This window comes from Capra hircus, unplaced genomic scaffold (genome assembly GCF_001704415.2).
Source record: "Capra hircus breed San Clemente unplaced genomic scaffold, ASM170441v1, whole genome shotgun sequence".
NCBI classification, from domain to species: domain Eukaryota; kingdom Metazoa; phylum Chordata; class Mammalia; order Artiodactyla; family Bovidae; genus Capra; species Capra hircus.
In genome coordinates, this window is record NW_017214458.1 from 78 (window position 1) to 17004 (window position 16927).

General features: G+C 45.2%; 1 protein-coding gene across 1 annotated transcript; it reads left to right on the plus strand.

Annotated features, from left to right (window-relative positions):
* The first annotated feature begins 3126 nt into the window (after positions 1–3126).
* On the plus strand, positions 3127–15884 carry LOC108635363 (natural killer cell receptor 2B4-like). The gene is made up of 8 exons (XM_018045531.1): positions 3127–3743; positions 3833–4108; positions 5574–5681; positions 6128–6192; positions 8497–8550; positions 10213–10278; positions 12103–12159; positions 13710–15884. The coding sequence occupies exons 1-8, from the start codon at positions 3497–3499 to the stop codon at positions 13788–13790; spliced, it is 954 nt and encodes a 317-aa protein (XP_017901020.1). The 5' UTR covers positions 3127–3496; the 3' UTR covers positions 13791–15884.
* The last annotated feature ends 1043 nt before the right edge of the window (positions 15885–16927 follow it).

Here is a 16927-nt window from a genome sequence, read left to right on the forward strand (position 1 = left end):
ACTGTGTACCTCTTTGTGATACCAACCCCAAATATGAAGAATTTTAGTGCACCCACTTCCTATCAAGATATTCCTGAACTCCATGTTCTTTTAGTCCTTGAGTTTACTGTAAACTCTGCTCAACTTCTCAGCTCTTCAGCTGCTTTTCTGGACTCAGAAGATGCCTCCAAGGAGCAGGAGTCAAAAATGCTGGTCTCACTTCTCTGAATTTCCTTCTTACAGATCTTGGACATAAACTTTATATGACTTTATTAGCTCTCTGATGTTGTTAACAACATATTTTATATTTTGCTCATTTTTCTAGTTATTTTCAGTGGAAGTATTGGCTGTATGTCTTAGTCTAGTCTTCCATTATTGGAATTAGAATTGCTTAGGTGATTATTTATCTCAATGTTGAAGTGTTGCTGCAGAATGAAAACATGTTCTATTTCCAGATCACAAACTCTCTAGCATCAAGAATCATATCTTATTCATGAAGAGGCTCTGCCTTTTTAGGCCCTGGGTAAAGCCTGCATAATTGGTGAGCACAGTGCACGTCCTTTTCATAGGTTTAGTAATTATTTTATTGTTCACCCTTGTTCTCAAGATCTTTAGATAGGGGCAGGATCTCAAGAGACAAAGTCACAGAGGCGTATAGCACAGTCTCTGCTTTTGGTCTGGTAATGAGCAGAGCCAGTTCAAGTCATAGGAATATGAATAGGAACTCCATGTGTTTTACTTTTTAAGAGTGTCAAATCAGAGAAACATATTATCTCCACCAAATAGCAATTACAAGTCCTTTAATTATTTACTTAGTCTCTTGAGAAAATACCAGTGTGAATGTATGGTTAGGAATGAATGTTTATAATGCATGTGGACATCTAGAAATCTCTGTCCATTGCTCTATTCTCAATGTTCTCCATTTGAAAAAATATGTTTGTATAACTACCTCCATCTTCTGTTCTCTCCTCCAGATTCTCCCTGACCCTTTTCAGCCCACTCAAACAGGCATCCACCTGTCTCTGCATTCACTGGGCCATGCCGCATAGCTTCCCTGACAAAAATGGCCACAGGAATTTCCACTTGTTTACGTTGATTGCAGTGGGGTGCTCTAGCATAGGCAATGACAAGCAGCTCTAGGTCACACTTCTATGTTCATTAGTCCCCTTCTTTGTCCTTTGGGAGGGATGTACTGGGATACGCTTTGGAAGTATAGTTTTATTTTTCTCTCTTGATTTGTTTTCTATGGAACAATCCTGTGGATAATTTCTGGTAACTGAAAAATTGGCAAACGTTAATGAATAATGATCACAGTCCTAAAATGAACACTTTAAGTGCTAAAAGAAAGGATTTATGAATCTAGTTCTGGTTCTATGGAGAGGACAGATGAGGGAGCCATGAGTTCAGCTTGAGGAGTTAACCTTACTGGGTCTGGTCATATGAAACCATAATTGAAAAAAGACACATGTACACATATTCGCTGCAGCACTGTTTACAGTAACTAGGACATGGGAGCAACCTAGATGTCCATCAACAAATAAATGGGGTAAAGAAGTTGTGGCGCATATATACAATGGAATATTCAGTTCAGTTCAGTTCCAGTCGCTCAGTCGTGTCCGACTCTTTGCGACCCCATGAATCACAGCACGCCAGGCCTCCCTGTCCATCACCAGCTCCCAGAGTTCACTCAGACTCGCATCCATCGAGTCAGTGATGTTATCCAGCCATCTCATCCTCTGTTGTCCCCTTCTCCTCCTGCCCCCAATACCTCCCAGCATCAGAGTCTTTTCCAATGAGTCAACTCTTTGCATGAGGTGGCCAAAGTACTGGAGTTTCAGCTTCAGCATCATTCCTTCCAAAGAAATGCCAGGGCTGATCTCCTTCAGAATGGACTGGTTGGATCTCCTTGCAGTCCAAGGGACTCTCAAGAGTCTTCTCCAACACCACAGTTCAAAAGCATCAATTCTTCGGCACTCAGCCTTCTTCCCAGTCCAACTCTCACATCCATACATGACCACTGGAAAAAACCATAGCCTTGACTAGACGGACCTTAGTTTGCATAAGTAATATCTCTGCTTTTGAATATACTATCTAGGTTGGTCATGACTTTTCTTCCAAGGAGTAAGCCTCTTTTAATTTCATGACTGCAGTCACCATCTGCAGTGATTTTGGAGCCCCAGAATATAAAGTCTGACACTGTTTCCACTGTTTCCCCATCTATTTCCCATGAAGTGATGGGACCAGATGCCATGATTTTTGTTTTCTGAATGTCGAGCTTTAAGCCAACATTTTCACTCTTCTCTTTCACTCTCATCAAGAGGCTCTTTAGTTCCTCTTCACTTTCTGACATGAGGGTGGTGTCATCTGCATATCTGAGGTTATTAATATTTCTCCTGGCAATCTTGATTCCAGCTTGTACTCAGCCATAAAAAAGAACACATCTGAGTCAATGTTAATGAACCTAGAGCCTATTTATACAGAGTTAAGTAGGTCAGAAAGAGAAAAACACATATTAACATATGTATATGAAATCTAGAAACATGAAACCGATGAACCTATTTGCAGAGTGTTAATGGAGATGCAGACATAGAGAACAGACTTATGGACACAGTGGGGGACAGAGCAGGAGATGAATTGAAAAAGAGTAACATTAAAACATGTACTTTACCATATGTAAAATAGATTATGGGAATTTGCTGTATGAGGCAAAGAGCTCAACCCCAGTGCTCTGTAACAACTTAGAGAGGTGAGATGGGGTGGGAGATGGGAGGGAGGTTCAAGAGGAAGTGGACATGTAAGTATACCTATGACTGATACATGTTGATACATGGCAGAAACCAACACAGTATTGTAAAGCAATTATCCTCCATTAAAACTAAAAATTAAAAAATAAAAAGAATTTCCAGTAGTCACTGCTGGCCACTGTTGCTTACCTCAGCACTACAGGGAAAGAGAGACTTCATATATGATATTTACAGCATATTGGTTAAAGATTTTTCCTCTAAAGCCAGACTGACTGGATTTTAGATTCATCTTTCTCTGTGTAACTTGGTCCAATTACTTTTAAGTTCTTTCTAACTCAGTTTCCTCATCTCTAAAATGGGGCTAAGACCTTTTTTGAGTCATTGTAAAGTGAAAAAGTAAAAAATATGTCAAGTGTTTAAAATCTTCCTGTCCCATAATAGGTACCAAAGAGATTTTCACTGTTGTTACTGGTTTGTGGGCTCTTCAGATGAGGGCACAGAGCATGGGGTAGGGGAGGCAGATAAGGGAGATAGACTTTCAGGTTTTCTTAGACTCCGGGCTCTTCATATGCATTTCCACCCTCTTGGTTTAAGGGAGCTCACATTCAACAGCCCACATTGCTCAGGCTTGATACCCTTCCTTCCAGCTCCAGCATGGGTTCTCTTCCCTGTAATTCCTAGGTTCTGCTGATGATGTGTTTGGAATCTCAGGAGAGCCTGTGCGGTTACGCGCCCCCAGCTTACAAACAAATATATACTCTGTTAAATGGAAGATGCCCTCATATTCAAATTCAAGTAATAATTTTATGCTGTCTTGGAAGAATGGTTCTGGCTGGACTGAAGAAAGGGGAGCTTTGAATCAGACTTTAAATCATTTCAACCAAAGATTCAATGTTACAAGCAAGGACTTCACTCTTCTCATCAAGGCAGCTCAGCCACAGGACAGTGGCCTCTACGTCCTGGAGGTCACCAATCACTCTGGGAAATTTTGGGAACACAAGTTCCACGTTTCTATATTTGGTGAGTCCTCAGGACAGCTCATCTTGCCCCTGTAACTCTTGCAGGGCTTGTATTTCCAGCATCTTTCTGATCAGAATCTCTGCTTCTAGATCGTGTTGAGAAGCCCCACCTGGTGAAGAAGTGGAAGGTCCTGGATGGGGGTGTTTGTCAAGTGACTCTGTCCTGCTTAGTCACCAGAGGTGGTGATGTGAGCTATGCTTGGTATAAAGGGAGTAATCTGCTCCAGATACCTGGGAACATCACAGAACTGGTGGAGAACTTTGATGTCAATGGTTCGCACTTATATACCTGCAATGTCAGCAATCTAGTCAGTTGGGCAAACCACAGCCTCCAGCTAATGCAGGGCTGTCAGAGAGACCACCAAGGTAAGTGGAGCACTTTGGGATATAAGAGGGGCTGAAGGTGTGGAGCCCCACAGCCAGGCTCATTGCAAAGGAGACTTGATAAGAGATCCCCTGACTGACTCCCACAGAGCTTTGCAGCCCTTCCCCAGGTAAGCCTTGGCCTCTAGGCATACAGTCCCTGTAAAACCAGGGCTGTCTTGGTCAGGGAAGAATTTTATCCCCATAAAGAACTTCCTTTCGGGAGATGTGAGTTTCTCCTTCGTATAGGGAATGCTTAGTTGTTTGATGAGTCACTGCCCTGATGCCGGTGCTGATCATTACATTCTTTTTCTGAGAGACTGATGGAGACCTCCTTCCTCCTCCTGAGTGATAACTCCCCCAGGTCATATAGTGTCCCAAGAGGTAACTATGCTGTACACTGTGCTCTGGGTCACGTGGTCATCAGGATCATCTTGGGGGTACTTAGAAGAGTTCTTGTTTTTTTTTCTCTTTTTGCTTATGCTCATTCTAAGAGTTATCCTGAGTTAAGTTTTATTTTTCCGAGTTAAGTTTATACCATTTTTCATTATATAAACAAAAACTTAATGTGCCATCAGCATAGGTATCAGCATAGGGGACACAGGAAAAAACCTGCTGTCCCCATTCTCAAGGAACTTCTAACCAAACACAGCAGCAAACTAAACACTCATGAGCAAAAAACAAACAAGCTGAAGGAATATGGAGTGACAAGGACCCTGGAGTTTTGTTCATGCCAGCCGTGGCTTCATCATTCAGCAGCTCTCAGATCCCAAGCTGATTCATTACCTCTCTGAACCTCAGCTTTTCTTTTGACTAAACTAGGGATGATAATAATAAGTATCTCACAGGAGTGCTGCTAAGATTAAGATTATGTTTGTAAAGAGCCTAGTCAGCTGGCACCTGGAACATTAATTCATTTCCCTTCTCCCCATGTTGGTTGGGTTATGTATCAGGCTTCATTTGTGACACAAATGTTAACGTTGAATGAAGAAGAGCAGTGAAGGCAGGAATAACAGAAGGTGAAGTGGAAGACTTGCCTGGCACATAGTAGGTGTCCAACAAATGTTTGTTGAGTTAAAAACGAAAGAATGGATGTAACATTTGCTGTGCCAGATGTTTTACATATATTAAAGCCATAATTAACCCCCATGTGTAGATAACACTATCTCTTCTCTCTAAGTGAGAAAACAGGCTCAGAGAGGTTAAGGACATTATCCAGGAGCACGGAGTCTATAGAATTAGAATGGAGCTAGGTCTGTGAGATACTAATACTCATGATCTTAGCATCACTCAAGGGAGGTCGCCCAAATGAGCAGGGAGGTGACTTTGATGGTGAATTCACAGGGAGGGAGGAGACCACCCACCTGAGAGGGGAGTGTGGTTCTGAAACAGATTCCACAGCAGACGGATGGGAAGGGAGAAGAGAGAGGGCTTAGCACTCAAGGCTCGTGTCTTCCATCTCCCTCAGGTTTCATCTTTCTGTTCATTTTGGTGAGCATTGTGATTCTCCTTGTGGCACTGTTCCTGGGCACCCTCACCTGCTTCTGTGTGTGGAGGAGGAAGAGGAAACAGTCACGTAAGTGCAGAATCCCTAGATGTGTCGCCTGATTTGACATCCCTGGCGGCATGTGCCTGGGCCCCCAGTAAATTGAGCAGTGTGTGTGTGTGTGTGTGTGTGTGTGTGTGTGTGTGTGTGTGTATGGTTGGTGGAGGGGTGGCAGTGGCCGCTGGGCCCTCTTTCTGTTCTTTCCCTCTGGGGTAGCTGCTGGATGCCTACAGCCCATTCCCCAACGTGCAAATGTGCCTGCAGTCTGCCTGGCCTGATAGAATGGGTATGTTAGGTGAGGTTGCTGCCACTGTGCTCTTCAGGTATCCTGGGAAAAATAGTAACTTGCCTCCTTTCTAGAACTTTCCTCAGGGTCTAAGTCATATGGGATGGAGATGGGGCTGCGGGAAGTGGAAACCTGGGTGGAACATCTGGAGATCTCTGCAGGTCTTTTCTTTGCTTCCCTCCTCCAACAGGGACAACCCCAGAAGTTCTGACAGTCTATGAAGATGTCAACACCATGCGAACCAGGAGGAATCAAGTACGACATGCTAGGGGCTGGGATTTCTCTCAGCTAATCTGAAAGATATTTTTTGGAGGACGACCATTCTGGGCAGGGGGAGAGTGAGGACCAGACAATTGTCCTCAGTTCTCTCCATGCATCTTCTCTCTCCGTTAGCCTCTTAGCTCTGGCCATGGAGGAGAAGAGGAAAATCAGGGGGCAGAGAAGACAAAAGAAGCAGAAGGGGATCTTGGTGCAGAATTTTACCTCCTGGGAAGGGATGGTGCCCTGGTATCCTCATTTCTGCCTGGTCTCACCAGCCAAGATAAGCTCCAGGGATAGTCCAGCCTGCTTGCTTTTTGTGTCTGACCACAAATTCTTCAGTTCAGTTCAGTTCAGTTCAGTCACTCAGTTGTGTCTGACTCTTTGAGACCCCATGAATCGCAGCACGCCAGGGCTCCCTGTCCATCACCGACTCCCAGAGTTCACTCAAACTCAAGATAGGTCCTTGCAAATCCGAGTTTATTTTTGTGGGTCCCTTAATCATTGCCCAGGCTGGGAAGGATGCCAGCCTGACTAGACAAAGCACAGCAGTTTCATAGCTGGCTCCGTGACCTATGCTCATGGTATTTTTGGAAGAAGATGCCTGAGTCTGGCTGAGGTGCTAAAAAGCAACCAGGTTGGAGCAAAGGTTAGTTTCCCTGGGAACCTCTCTGGCCAGTCAGTATCTGCAGGCTGTGGCCAACTCCGCCTGTTGTCCAGGGCTGTCAAGGAGGAAACCGCAGGGGGCTGCGCTGCCCCTGAGCAGGGCAGCTTGTGGGGATAGGCCCTGGGGAAAGGCAGTACCCAGCTGAAATGCCAGGAGGGAAGGGTGATGGGTGTAGGGAGGAAGGGCCCTCTTCCCACTCCCATTCCTGATGCTTCACTTCAGGAGGAAGTCACTGCAGTGGGGCTCCTCTTGGTGACCAGTGTGAGGCCCTGTGAGGCCTCACAGAACAGAGAAGCAGCTTCCTAAAGGTCTAGGCTTTGGAATGAGGGAACTTGAAATTAGAGCAGCTCCCCTGGCCTCTTTCCTTGGAATAATGGGGCATGAAAAACTGCAGGAGACTTTATCTCTCCCATCACTACTGGATGCTGGTACAGTTCCTGGGAGCAAGTGCATCTTCCAACAGTCACTGATGCCCAAAAATTCAGTAAAAATAGCCTTTCCTCCCCAGCAGAATAAAGATGACTTTAAATTAGGTAAAAGGAGAACACAGGGGAAAGTAACTATTTAGAGTGAAAGAGACCTGTTGGGGATTGAAGTCTTATTCTGCTTCTGACTCAGGTCTTCCTCCTTCTGTGGCCCCATCTCTCCACAGCCTGTCCCTAGAGTCCCCAGAGTTCTGCTTGAAGGCTTATATCTCAAGCTTCACGTGGTCCTGGCTTTGACCTTTCTGGAGATACTTCAGTCAGGTCTGGGCAGAAGAGAAAAGCATAAACTTCTGTTTCTTGCCAGATGCCTTGAGTCTAGCCTCCGAGGATGGCTGTTTCCTGCTTCTCTCAGTGCTGTCCTGCTTCTGGGGAGCTCAGCTTGTTCCTTGTCTAGTCGACTGTAACGGGCTCCATGGGCTCTCCCCGGGCCAGACCTGGCAGTGTGTACTCAGGGATCATGAAATGCCACAAGCCCCAGTCTCCTGTGGGGCAGGGCTGAAGAGGGGAGCAGGGAGGCAGTGTGCTCCCTGCCCTGGGTCTTGGCCAGGGCTCCACTCAGCACCACAGCTGCATGGGGCTGGATTGAGGCCAAGGGCAAGCTGGCCACCAAAGCTGGGTCTAGAGAGGGGGATTTGGAACAATTAGGGTCCCCAAATTTGTGTCCTTTGGAGTGGGTTGCCATTTTCTTCTATTGGGGATCTTCCTGACCCAGGGATCGAACCCGGGTCTCCTGCATTGAAGGCAGATTATTTATCGTCTGAGCCACCAGGGAAGCCCCTTCTTAATAGGTAAGGCTCAGATTACAGCCCCACCCAAAGCTCAGCCCATTGTCAATAATTACACTGCAAATTTAATCAGAATGTCAGCAAAGGCAAGTTTCTAAGTTACCAAAGTAAAGCAAGTTACAGGAGACTCCCTTGGGCAGGGTCATTTGGTGCGATTCTTTCACACCTGGGTGGTTTCTCACTCCTGACACTAACTGCTGCATGGTGAGTATCTGTCCCCATCCTGAGATGTGCAAGGACCACTTCCTTCCCATGCTCCCCGGAGCCCCATTTCTTATCCTGTTTCTCCCCAGTCAATTCAAGTCCAGACAGACACAGCTGTCTGCTCACGTCACCATATGTCCCTCTACTATCTTTTGTGCAGGAGAAGAAACCCCCTGGAGAAGGGAATACCATCTACTCCATGATCCAGTCCCAGGTACCACTCTGGTTTTTAGAATCCATTCCATGCCATTAGGGTTTCCTAATGCCACCCTAGAAACTCACACCCTTGGTGCTCCTGGAGTCTGGAAGACAGCTTGGCCTCAGTTGTGTTACATTGTTTGTATAGATGAGTGTGGTTCTGGAATGTCTTGACAGCTGAACAGGACTGGAAAGTCGGACACAGACATTCTTTTCTCTTCCATGCTTGGTAGCAAGGGTGGCCCAGTGGGAGGAGGAAACTTCTCAGGGGGCTTAACTTCTGTTTTCTCTTCCTGATGCTCCCCGTACTTGGGGACTTGGTACTTTTCATTCTTGCCCTTAACTATACCTGTTTTTAGGAGAGAATGCATCTGTCTTGTTCTTTTATCTAATTACGACTTAATAATAACAGTTACTAAGCACGTAACATGCCATTTTCTTACTGAATCTCACAAAACAACCTCATGAAATAGGTCTAATAGGAACCTCATTTCGTAGATGAGGAAACAGACTCAAAGTCTAACTAAATGTGCTGAAGGCCACATAGCTCTGCTGTGACAAAGCTGAGCCAAATGACTTTCGATTCTTCTCTCTACCTCTTCCTACTTCATCTTTAACATTTTGGGATTGTAGGACTTCGTTCATAGACTAGAGAAGCAACCTCTAAAACTGACTGCTAAAGTGACTATTGATAACCCAGATTGGGGTGTCTTTTTCAAAAGAAATGCTGCCTCCTGGTGGCCAGTGATGAAAATTTCTGATAAAAATGACTTTTTTTACACTAAGACTTCAAGCAGCAAACTCTTCAGCTTTGTGGCTAGGCTGCAGGGCAAAGAAAACTCTTAGGGAATGGTGATAAGCTTCCGAGGAAGATCAAGAAAAGAAGGAAGAGAAGAAAGGGAAGGGGAAGAGGACAAGGAGAGGCAATCCAAGGAGAGAAAGAGAGAAATGGAAAAGAAAGAGGAAAGGAGGGAGGGAGGCACCCGACCACTCAGAGCCACTCTGGAATTCCCAAGCTGGGTGTTGCTTTCTCTTGTTCCTCTTAAGATGATGTGATTTGCTGGGTCAGAGTGTGTCAAAGAGAGATGTAAGGACAACTTCTGGCTTCAGCCACTCTGAATTATAACAAGAGGAATTTAAATAAATGCAAGAGAAGAGCTCCTATCAGACTGAGATGCTGGTGAGAATGAGCTTTCTCCTCTGAGCAAAAAGAGGGTGGTTACCTGCCTTTGAGAACACCTGTGTCAGGTCCAGAGAGGGAAGGCGTGATGTCAAAGGGGGCTACTGAGGTGTGGAAGAGAGAAGCTTGGAGAGTCTGAGGTTTAAATTCTGCTTCTACTGCGAGCACACTGTCTGATTGGGTTATTTACCCTTTTGGAGTATCATCTGTAGAATGGGGTGAATTTTGAGCATTCTTATTTTGTAGGCTCGTTATAAGGGTTAGGGGAGGATGCACATACAGAATAAGCACTCAGCAACTAGCAGCTGTCTTTAATGGCAAAGCAGGTCTAGCATTCAGGTTGTCTGACCTCCCAGATAGTCTGGGGTTCTTTTCACTAACATCTCGAGCTTCCATCTGGGGAAGATTGAGGGCGAGGAATGGAGGAGATAGATGCCTGCCTCCCTAGGATTGTGCTGGCTGTTGCTTCTGAAATGGCTTTGTTTCTGTTCTCTTCAGGCTTCTGCTTCCACGTCACAAGATAATGCAAATACGCTGTATTCATTGGTACAGACTCCCTGCAAGGTAAGTCTTCTCCATGGGCTGCATGCATATGCAGGTGTGTGTTTGCAGACGGTGTGTTGCGTGTCTGCGTGGGCGTACTTCTAAGTGAGCTGTCTTCCACTGTGTGTATCTGAGCAGCTAGTGTGAAATGACTGTTTAAATGTTAATGGATCAACTAGAAATGCCTTTCTGGTTCTGTTTGGAGAAAAAGAACAGCTCTGAGATTAGGAGGAGAGTTGGATTCTCTGTGAGTTTCTGTGAGAGGCAGCAGATCATCAAAGACAGAGAGGAGGTGCTTTGTTCAGAAGGACCAAGGAGTCCTCATTAGGCCAGCTGAGGCTATGCTGAGAGATCCTGGAGAGGTTTTCAAGGCAGGGGCATATAATCTACAGCTGGAGGAGTAGACTGGGCCAAGAGAGACACAGTGTTGACTTTCAGACGAAGGTTCTGGCCAGTCACCTGCTGCTGGTGGTCTCTAGACTGAGGTAACCCATCACAGTCCCCTGGAAACCCGCTCCAAGCTGAGCTCATGGCTGTTACTGTGCCTGGGACCATAAAGTAGGGCATCTTAATGCCCCTGGTCATATTTCTACCTTGGAAGAAAGGGGGTGGGAAGAATGTTAAGTCCAAGACTGGAGTCAGAGTATGAAGCCAAAACCTTGCCACTGTAGTGTGGAAGTTGGGAATCTGCCAAACTGTGGGAGTGTTGCACTCATATGGGCCAAGGCTCCTGTGTTTGTGTCAAATGGAGGAGAGGGTTTTGGAAGTTCTTTAGATTTTTCATTCACTCCTGTTCTAATAAGTCTTTAAGTCAACTTGGATTCTACCATGCATGTGTACTAAGTTGTTTCAGGCCTGTCTGACTCTGTGACCCTCTGGACTACAGGGTCCTCCGACCATGGGATTCTCCAGGCAAGAATACTGGAGTGGGCTGCCATGCCCCCCTTCAAGGGATCTTCTCGACCCAGGGACTGAACCTGCATCTCTAACGTCTCCTGTACTGGCAGGTTCTCTACCACCAGTGGCACCTGGGAAGCCCAGATTTCATGAGAGATATTAATATTTAAATTATGTTGTTGTTGTTTTCTTGTTAAATCATGCCTGACTCTTTTGTGACCCCAAGAACTGTAGCCCACCAGGCTCATCTGTCCGTGGGACTTATCAGGCAAGAATACTGGAGTGGGTTGCCGTTTCCTTCTCCAGGGGATCTTCCCAATCCAGGGATCAAATCGTCATCTCCTGCATTGGCAAGTGGGTTCTTCACTGCTGGGCCATGAGGGAAGCCCATATTTAAATTATACACTGTAGTTTATGAACATACAGTCACAGACATCATGATCATATACTTTGGTATTAGGTTTTGAAAGCTCCGTATACTGCCAAGAAAGCTGCTGAGTTCCCATGTCTCCAGTGTTTCTCTGTGTTCAGAGTATGCTCTAAGACTGGTACTTAAGTGTGTGGCAGGATTGTTTACATGAACCGTGCGTATGTATGTTATGTGTTGAAAAGATACACAGTTTGAGTCAGTATTTGAATTAGATTTGTCTGAAGGGTATGTGTCTGTGTGGGTGCTGGGAATATGTGTATGTGTGGATTTCAGGGGTATGTGAGGGTGGTTGACTTTGGTTCAGAAATATCATATCATAGGCAAGTGTGTCTTGTGCCTTCTTTGGAAACCATGAGCACCATTGTTTACTCCCAGGGTAGAAAATTCTAGACAATTCTGGGTGAGAAAACTTCAGGGACTTTCTGGGTTCTGAGTCTCCTTTGGGACTTCTCACATCAGTTAAAAGTAAGACATTTCTTAACTTGAAGTTAAGCACTCTTTCCCCTCTGAAATTTCAGACTGGATCCAAGAAGACGAAACGAAGCCCGTCCTTCAGTAAAACTATCTATGAAGAGGTAAGATTCTGGAATTCTTTCTGAATGGGTTTAGTGCTCACAGCAGAGCCCTGAAATCACATGAGAGAAAAGTCATCCATAGTATCTCAGAGTTGGAGGGATTTCAGGGGTCTTCTCAGAGAAGGCAATGGCATCCCACTCCAGTACTCTTGCTGGAAAATCCCATGGACGGAGGAGCCTGGAAGGCTGCAGTCCATGGGGTCGCTGTGGGTTGGACATGACTGAGCGACTTCACTTTCACTTTTCACTTTCATGCACTGGAGAAGGAAATGGCAACCCACTCCAGTGTTCTTGCCTGGAGAATCCCAGGGACGGGGGAGCCTGGTGGGCTGCCGTCTATGAGGTCACAGAGTCGGACATGACTGAAGTGACTTAGCAGCAGCAGCAGCATTAGGGATCTTCTAATGTGAATCTTCATGTTAGAAATGAGGAGGTGGAGGTTCAAGAAGAGCTATGGTCTAACCCAAGATCTTATCATATTTTGTGGATTTGACTCCTTTTGGGGAGATCTTTCCCCACTATTTGTTTGTTTATTTGGCTGCTCCAGGTCTTATTTATGGCATGTGGGATCTTCAATCTTCGCTGCTGCATGTGATATCTTTATTTGCAGCATATGAACTCTTAGTTGTGGCATGTGGGATCTAGTTCCCTGACCAAGATTTGAACTCCAGCCTGCTGCATTGGGAATGTGGAGTCTCAGCCACTGGACCACCAGGGAAGTCCCCAAGACTGAGTTTTAAACTAGGGATGTCCCCAGACTGGTTTCCTGGCTGTGGGCCACACATTGGACCTCTTTCTCTTCCATGGATATGTGTGTGTTGGGAATTGGGGAGCAGAGAAGGGAGGATAAATGAATCTTAATGATTTCCCCAAGTTAGCAAGTAATAGGGCATCACTCCAGGACACATATAATCGTCAGCTGCTGCTGGGATGGACACTGCACAATGGTGACCATTGAGCCTGGTGGCTGGATTGATTCTCATCAAGCCTTTTAGGGAATGGAAAGTAGGCACTATATCAGTGGTAGCCTGCCAGCGGCTTCATGTACACTATCTCATCTAATCTTCACAGAAAGCTACGAGGTAGTATGATTACACTTCCTATTTATACCCAGAGAATTTAAGGCATGAAAAGCACCCCACTCATCAGCCTCATGTAACACCTGAGCTTCCACCTGTGGCCTGATAAAGATGTTGCCACGGGTCACAAGGGAGAGTGTGGATGGGTGCCTGCTGGAATTTCTGGCACTTGAGCTGCGGCCCCACATTAAAGCCAGCTGGACAGTCAAGGTTTGTAGAGGACACTGTGTGGGCCAAGGCAAAGTGGGTCATGAAGAAGCATGGTGTCGTTAAAAAGCGCTAGGAATGGAGCCAGAAGAATTGGACTCAAGCCTCTTACTTCTTACTGGTTGTTGACCTTGAGTTATTTCCCTTACCTGGCTGAGCTTCCTTTTGCTATGAATGATGAATGGGGATAATAATCCATAGCCCACAGGGCTGTTACAAGGATCTCTTAGTGGGAGAGTCTGAAATTCTTCTTTTCTTCTGCAGGTTGGAAAAAGAACTTCCAAAGCTGAGAACCCTGCTCGACTGAGTCGTAGGGAGCTGGAGAACTTCTGGATATATTCCTAGTTGCCATGGCTGTTCTCACCCCTCTTACAGCCCAACTTCTGCTTTGGGAATTAGCACAATGGGTGATGCCACATGATTCTCTGCAGAGTGGTTCCTAGTCTGGAGATGATATAAGAGTTTGTGCATGGTCTATATTTGTTTTGAAAATGATTTCTTTTTTTTTTTAACATTACTTGTATTTTTAAAAAATATAACTTTATTTATTTGAAAATGATTTCTAACAGCTGCTTTAAGAGCAAGGCTGTTAAATAATATCTCAACTCACAGACCAGACAAGAACAGATAGAGATGTTGGGTAGTTTCCGAAAGACGACACAGCATGTCCCAGTGCTGGTCATCTTCAAGTGCTATGCAAATGTGTGGTGGTGTTACTATCACATTAAGATTCTGTTTCCCTGGTTTTCCCCTGGTGACTCATCTTCACTCTTCCCTAATCAGTGATGACCACATTTCTAGACCCTTCCTTGGCCCAGACCCATCTTCCAAAAAGGAAGGAAAGATAGCAGGGGCTCAGAGGAGAAGAAAGAGGTCTCTCTGTGAAGGTATACTGAATAGCCCTAAGCCACTGGCAAATTCTCTAAGGAAGTCAGGCCTGGGCTATATTCAAATACAGAGGAAAAACTTCCCCACTACATATTAAACTTTACCTCTAGCCATCTGGTCACGAAGGGGTGTGGGTAGGAGCAAGAGTAGATGATGCAAATCAAGCCCATCGCTGAGTGGGAAAACCACCCAGAGTCCATGCCATCCTAAGAATTGGGCAGCGGAAGCAGCTTTGCCTGCAGAATGATGTTTGATTTACAAAAACACATTATTAGACATCTATTTTAGCTTATTTACACATTCCTCAGTTTTAGAAACAGTATCATTTAAGTTCTGAGTTCTGATGCTCCCCATGGCAAACACTGGAGGGAGGGCTCAGGCAGCTGAACACTTAGGAACCAGGCACCTTGCTGGGCTCCCCTGACCCTTCAAGCCAGACTCTTCCACAAGACTGTGGGGAGCAAGCTGAAAGTCTAGCTGAGCCCAGGAAAGGGGGAACTGGAAGAGGGCCTGGTCAGAGACCCCAAAAGGTAACATTGCATGGAGTCTGATTTTTCAATTGCCCCACTCTGTGCTTAAGGTGTGAATTTAATATAGAACTATTACTGTGCTATTACTTAAAGGCAGTCTAAATTTCTTTTCTGAAATTTAGGAAAGAAAATGTAAAAGGGTCTCTTCCCTACTCTGTACTTTTCCTCTCCCAGCCAAAGGGCACTTGTAGGCCATCAATAAACACACGCTGTTTAACTCCTGCTGGAGAGGAGTCTGGACTCCTGGTGAGCTGTCAGTTGTCTCCTACCCCTGTTCACACTGGAACAGCAGATTCTAGGGTCCCCAGATCCCAGGGGTCACTTAAGGTTGGGGGATAGCCACTTGCTCATGCCCCTCAGATCCTTCTCTCCTGTGGGTGTGTGATTGGTCAAGCTAGCTCCTTCCTGGAGAATAGTCCATAGACCACATCTGGGAGAAGGTGTTGGGGTACAAATCGGAGGATATATGCAAAAGGATGGGGAGAAGATCCAAGGCAATTGTGGGCAGCTGAGCAGCTGAGTCAGGAGTTTCGTGAGAAGAAGCAGTATCAAATTATAGGGGTCACAGCAATTGAGATGAACAGCAGAGATACTAACCATTGCCTACTGCTGGCCTTTTACATGTCCTGAATTGCATAGATCTCGAATTGGGCGGATTTATTTAAGGATCAGAAGAGATCCTATGGGTCCAGGGACTTCTAGGATGCTCTATTCTGGAGTATAATAATGATTATCATTATCATTTTGTATGTCTTTGTTGAACTCTGTGATAATGTCTTAAAAAGATAATTATTGGAGAAGGAAATGGCAACCCACTCCAATATTCTTGCCTGGGAAACCGATGGATAGAGGAGCCTGGTGGGCTATAGTCCATGGGGTTGCAAAAAGACACGGCTGAGTGACTAAACAACAACCAGCAATGGAGGAGCCTGGCCTGTGCCTGAGGGAGAGGAAAATTCTCCTTCCCTCTTCTTCCCCTTTATCGTGCCCAGTGTGGAAGCAGGATTGTTGTCAAAAAAAAAAAAAAAAACCCAACTAGAAAAGCTTCATTGATCTACCTTAGTTATCACTGATCTACAAATGTCATGAGATGCATGGAAGAAAGAAGACTAGGGGCAGGATGGGTGACTGAGGAGGAAGAGGGAAAAGTCTGAGCAGAAAGGGAAAGAGTTTGGAGTGACTACAGAACCTTCAAGATGAACGATAGCTACAGAGAGTGGTAGGAAATCTGAATGTGTTTGTGACTGTGCACCCTCCACCTCTTCTGTAGCCTCATTAAAAAAAAAAAGAATGAAAACATTAGTTATTACTCCTCAGTGCTTTATGGAGTTGGATTTATGTTCTTTTCTGTGTATGGTGCTGGGCTGACATGGGTTTTGAGTTGGAAGCAAGAAAGCTTCATGTTGAATTGTTTAAATGGAAACTTATTTCAACTTATTGAAACAAATGCAAACGTATTGAATTATTCAAATTGAAAATGAACCTGGGACACTTTTCAGTATGTTTGATGTCTGAGGCACTTGACACCAGCATCTACTTACCAATGGTCATCAGAGGCTTTACAGACCTTTGAGTTGCCAGGTTTTTGTTCTTTATTTTATGAAAGGGGTCACATGGCCGTGGTCTTCTATAATGGAGTCAACTCATAGTCAGGGAATGCAGTTGCAAAATGCATGCAGAAAGCAAAAGTGAAGTATAGTCAAAATTTCCATTTAAAATACTGGAATTCAGGACTTCCCTGACTGTCCAGTGGTTAAGAATCCATCTTGCAATGCAGAATACCTGAATTCAATCCCTGGTTCAGGAACTAAGATCCCACATGCCGCTGGAAATGAAGCCCATGCACCACAACAAAAGATCCCACATGCCACAACTAAGACACAACGCAGCCTACCGGGGTCCAGACCCGGTTGGATCCAAGGTATCCGAAGCATGACGGCGTTGGCAGCTGAGATTTATTTAGAGATATAGAAAGATAAGAAAAGAATGTTACAGTTAAGAAAATAGAGGAGAGAAAGAGGCTGATATTCTTTGGTTTACGCAGAAAGCCAATAAAGCCCCAAG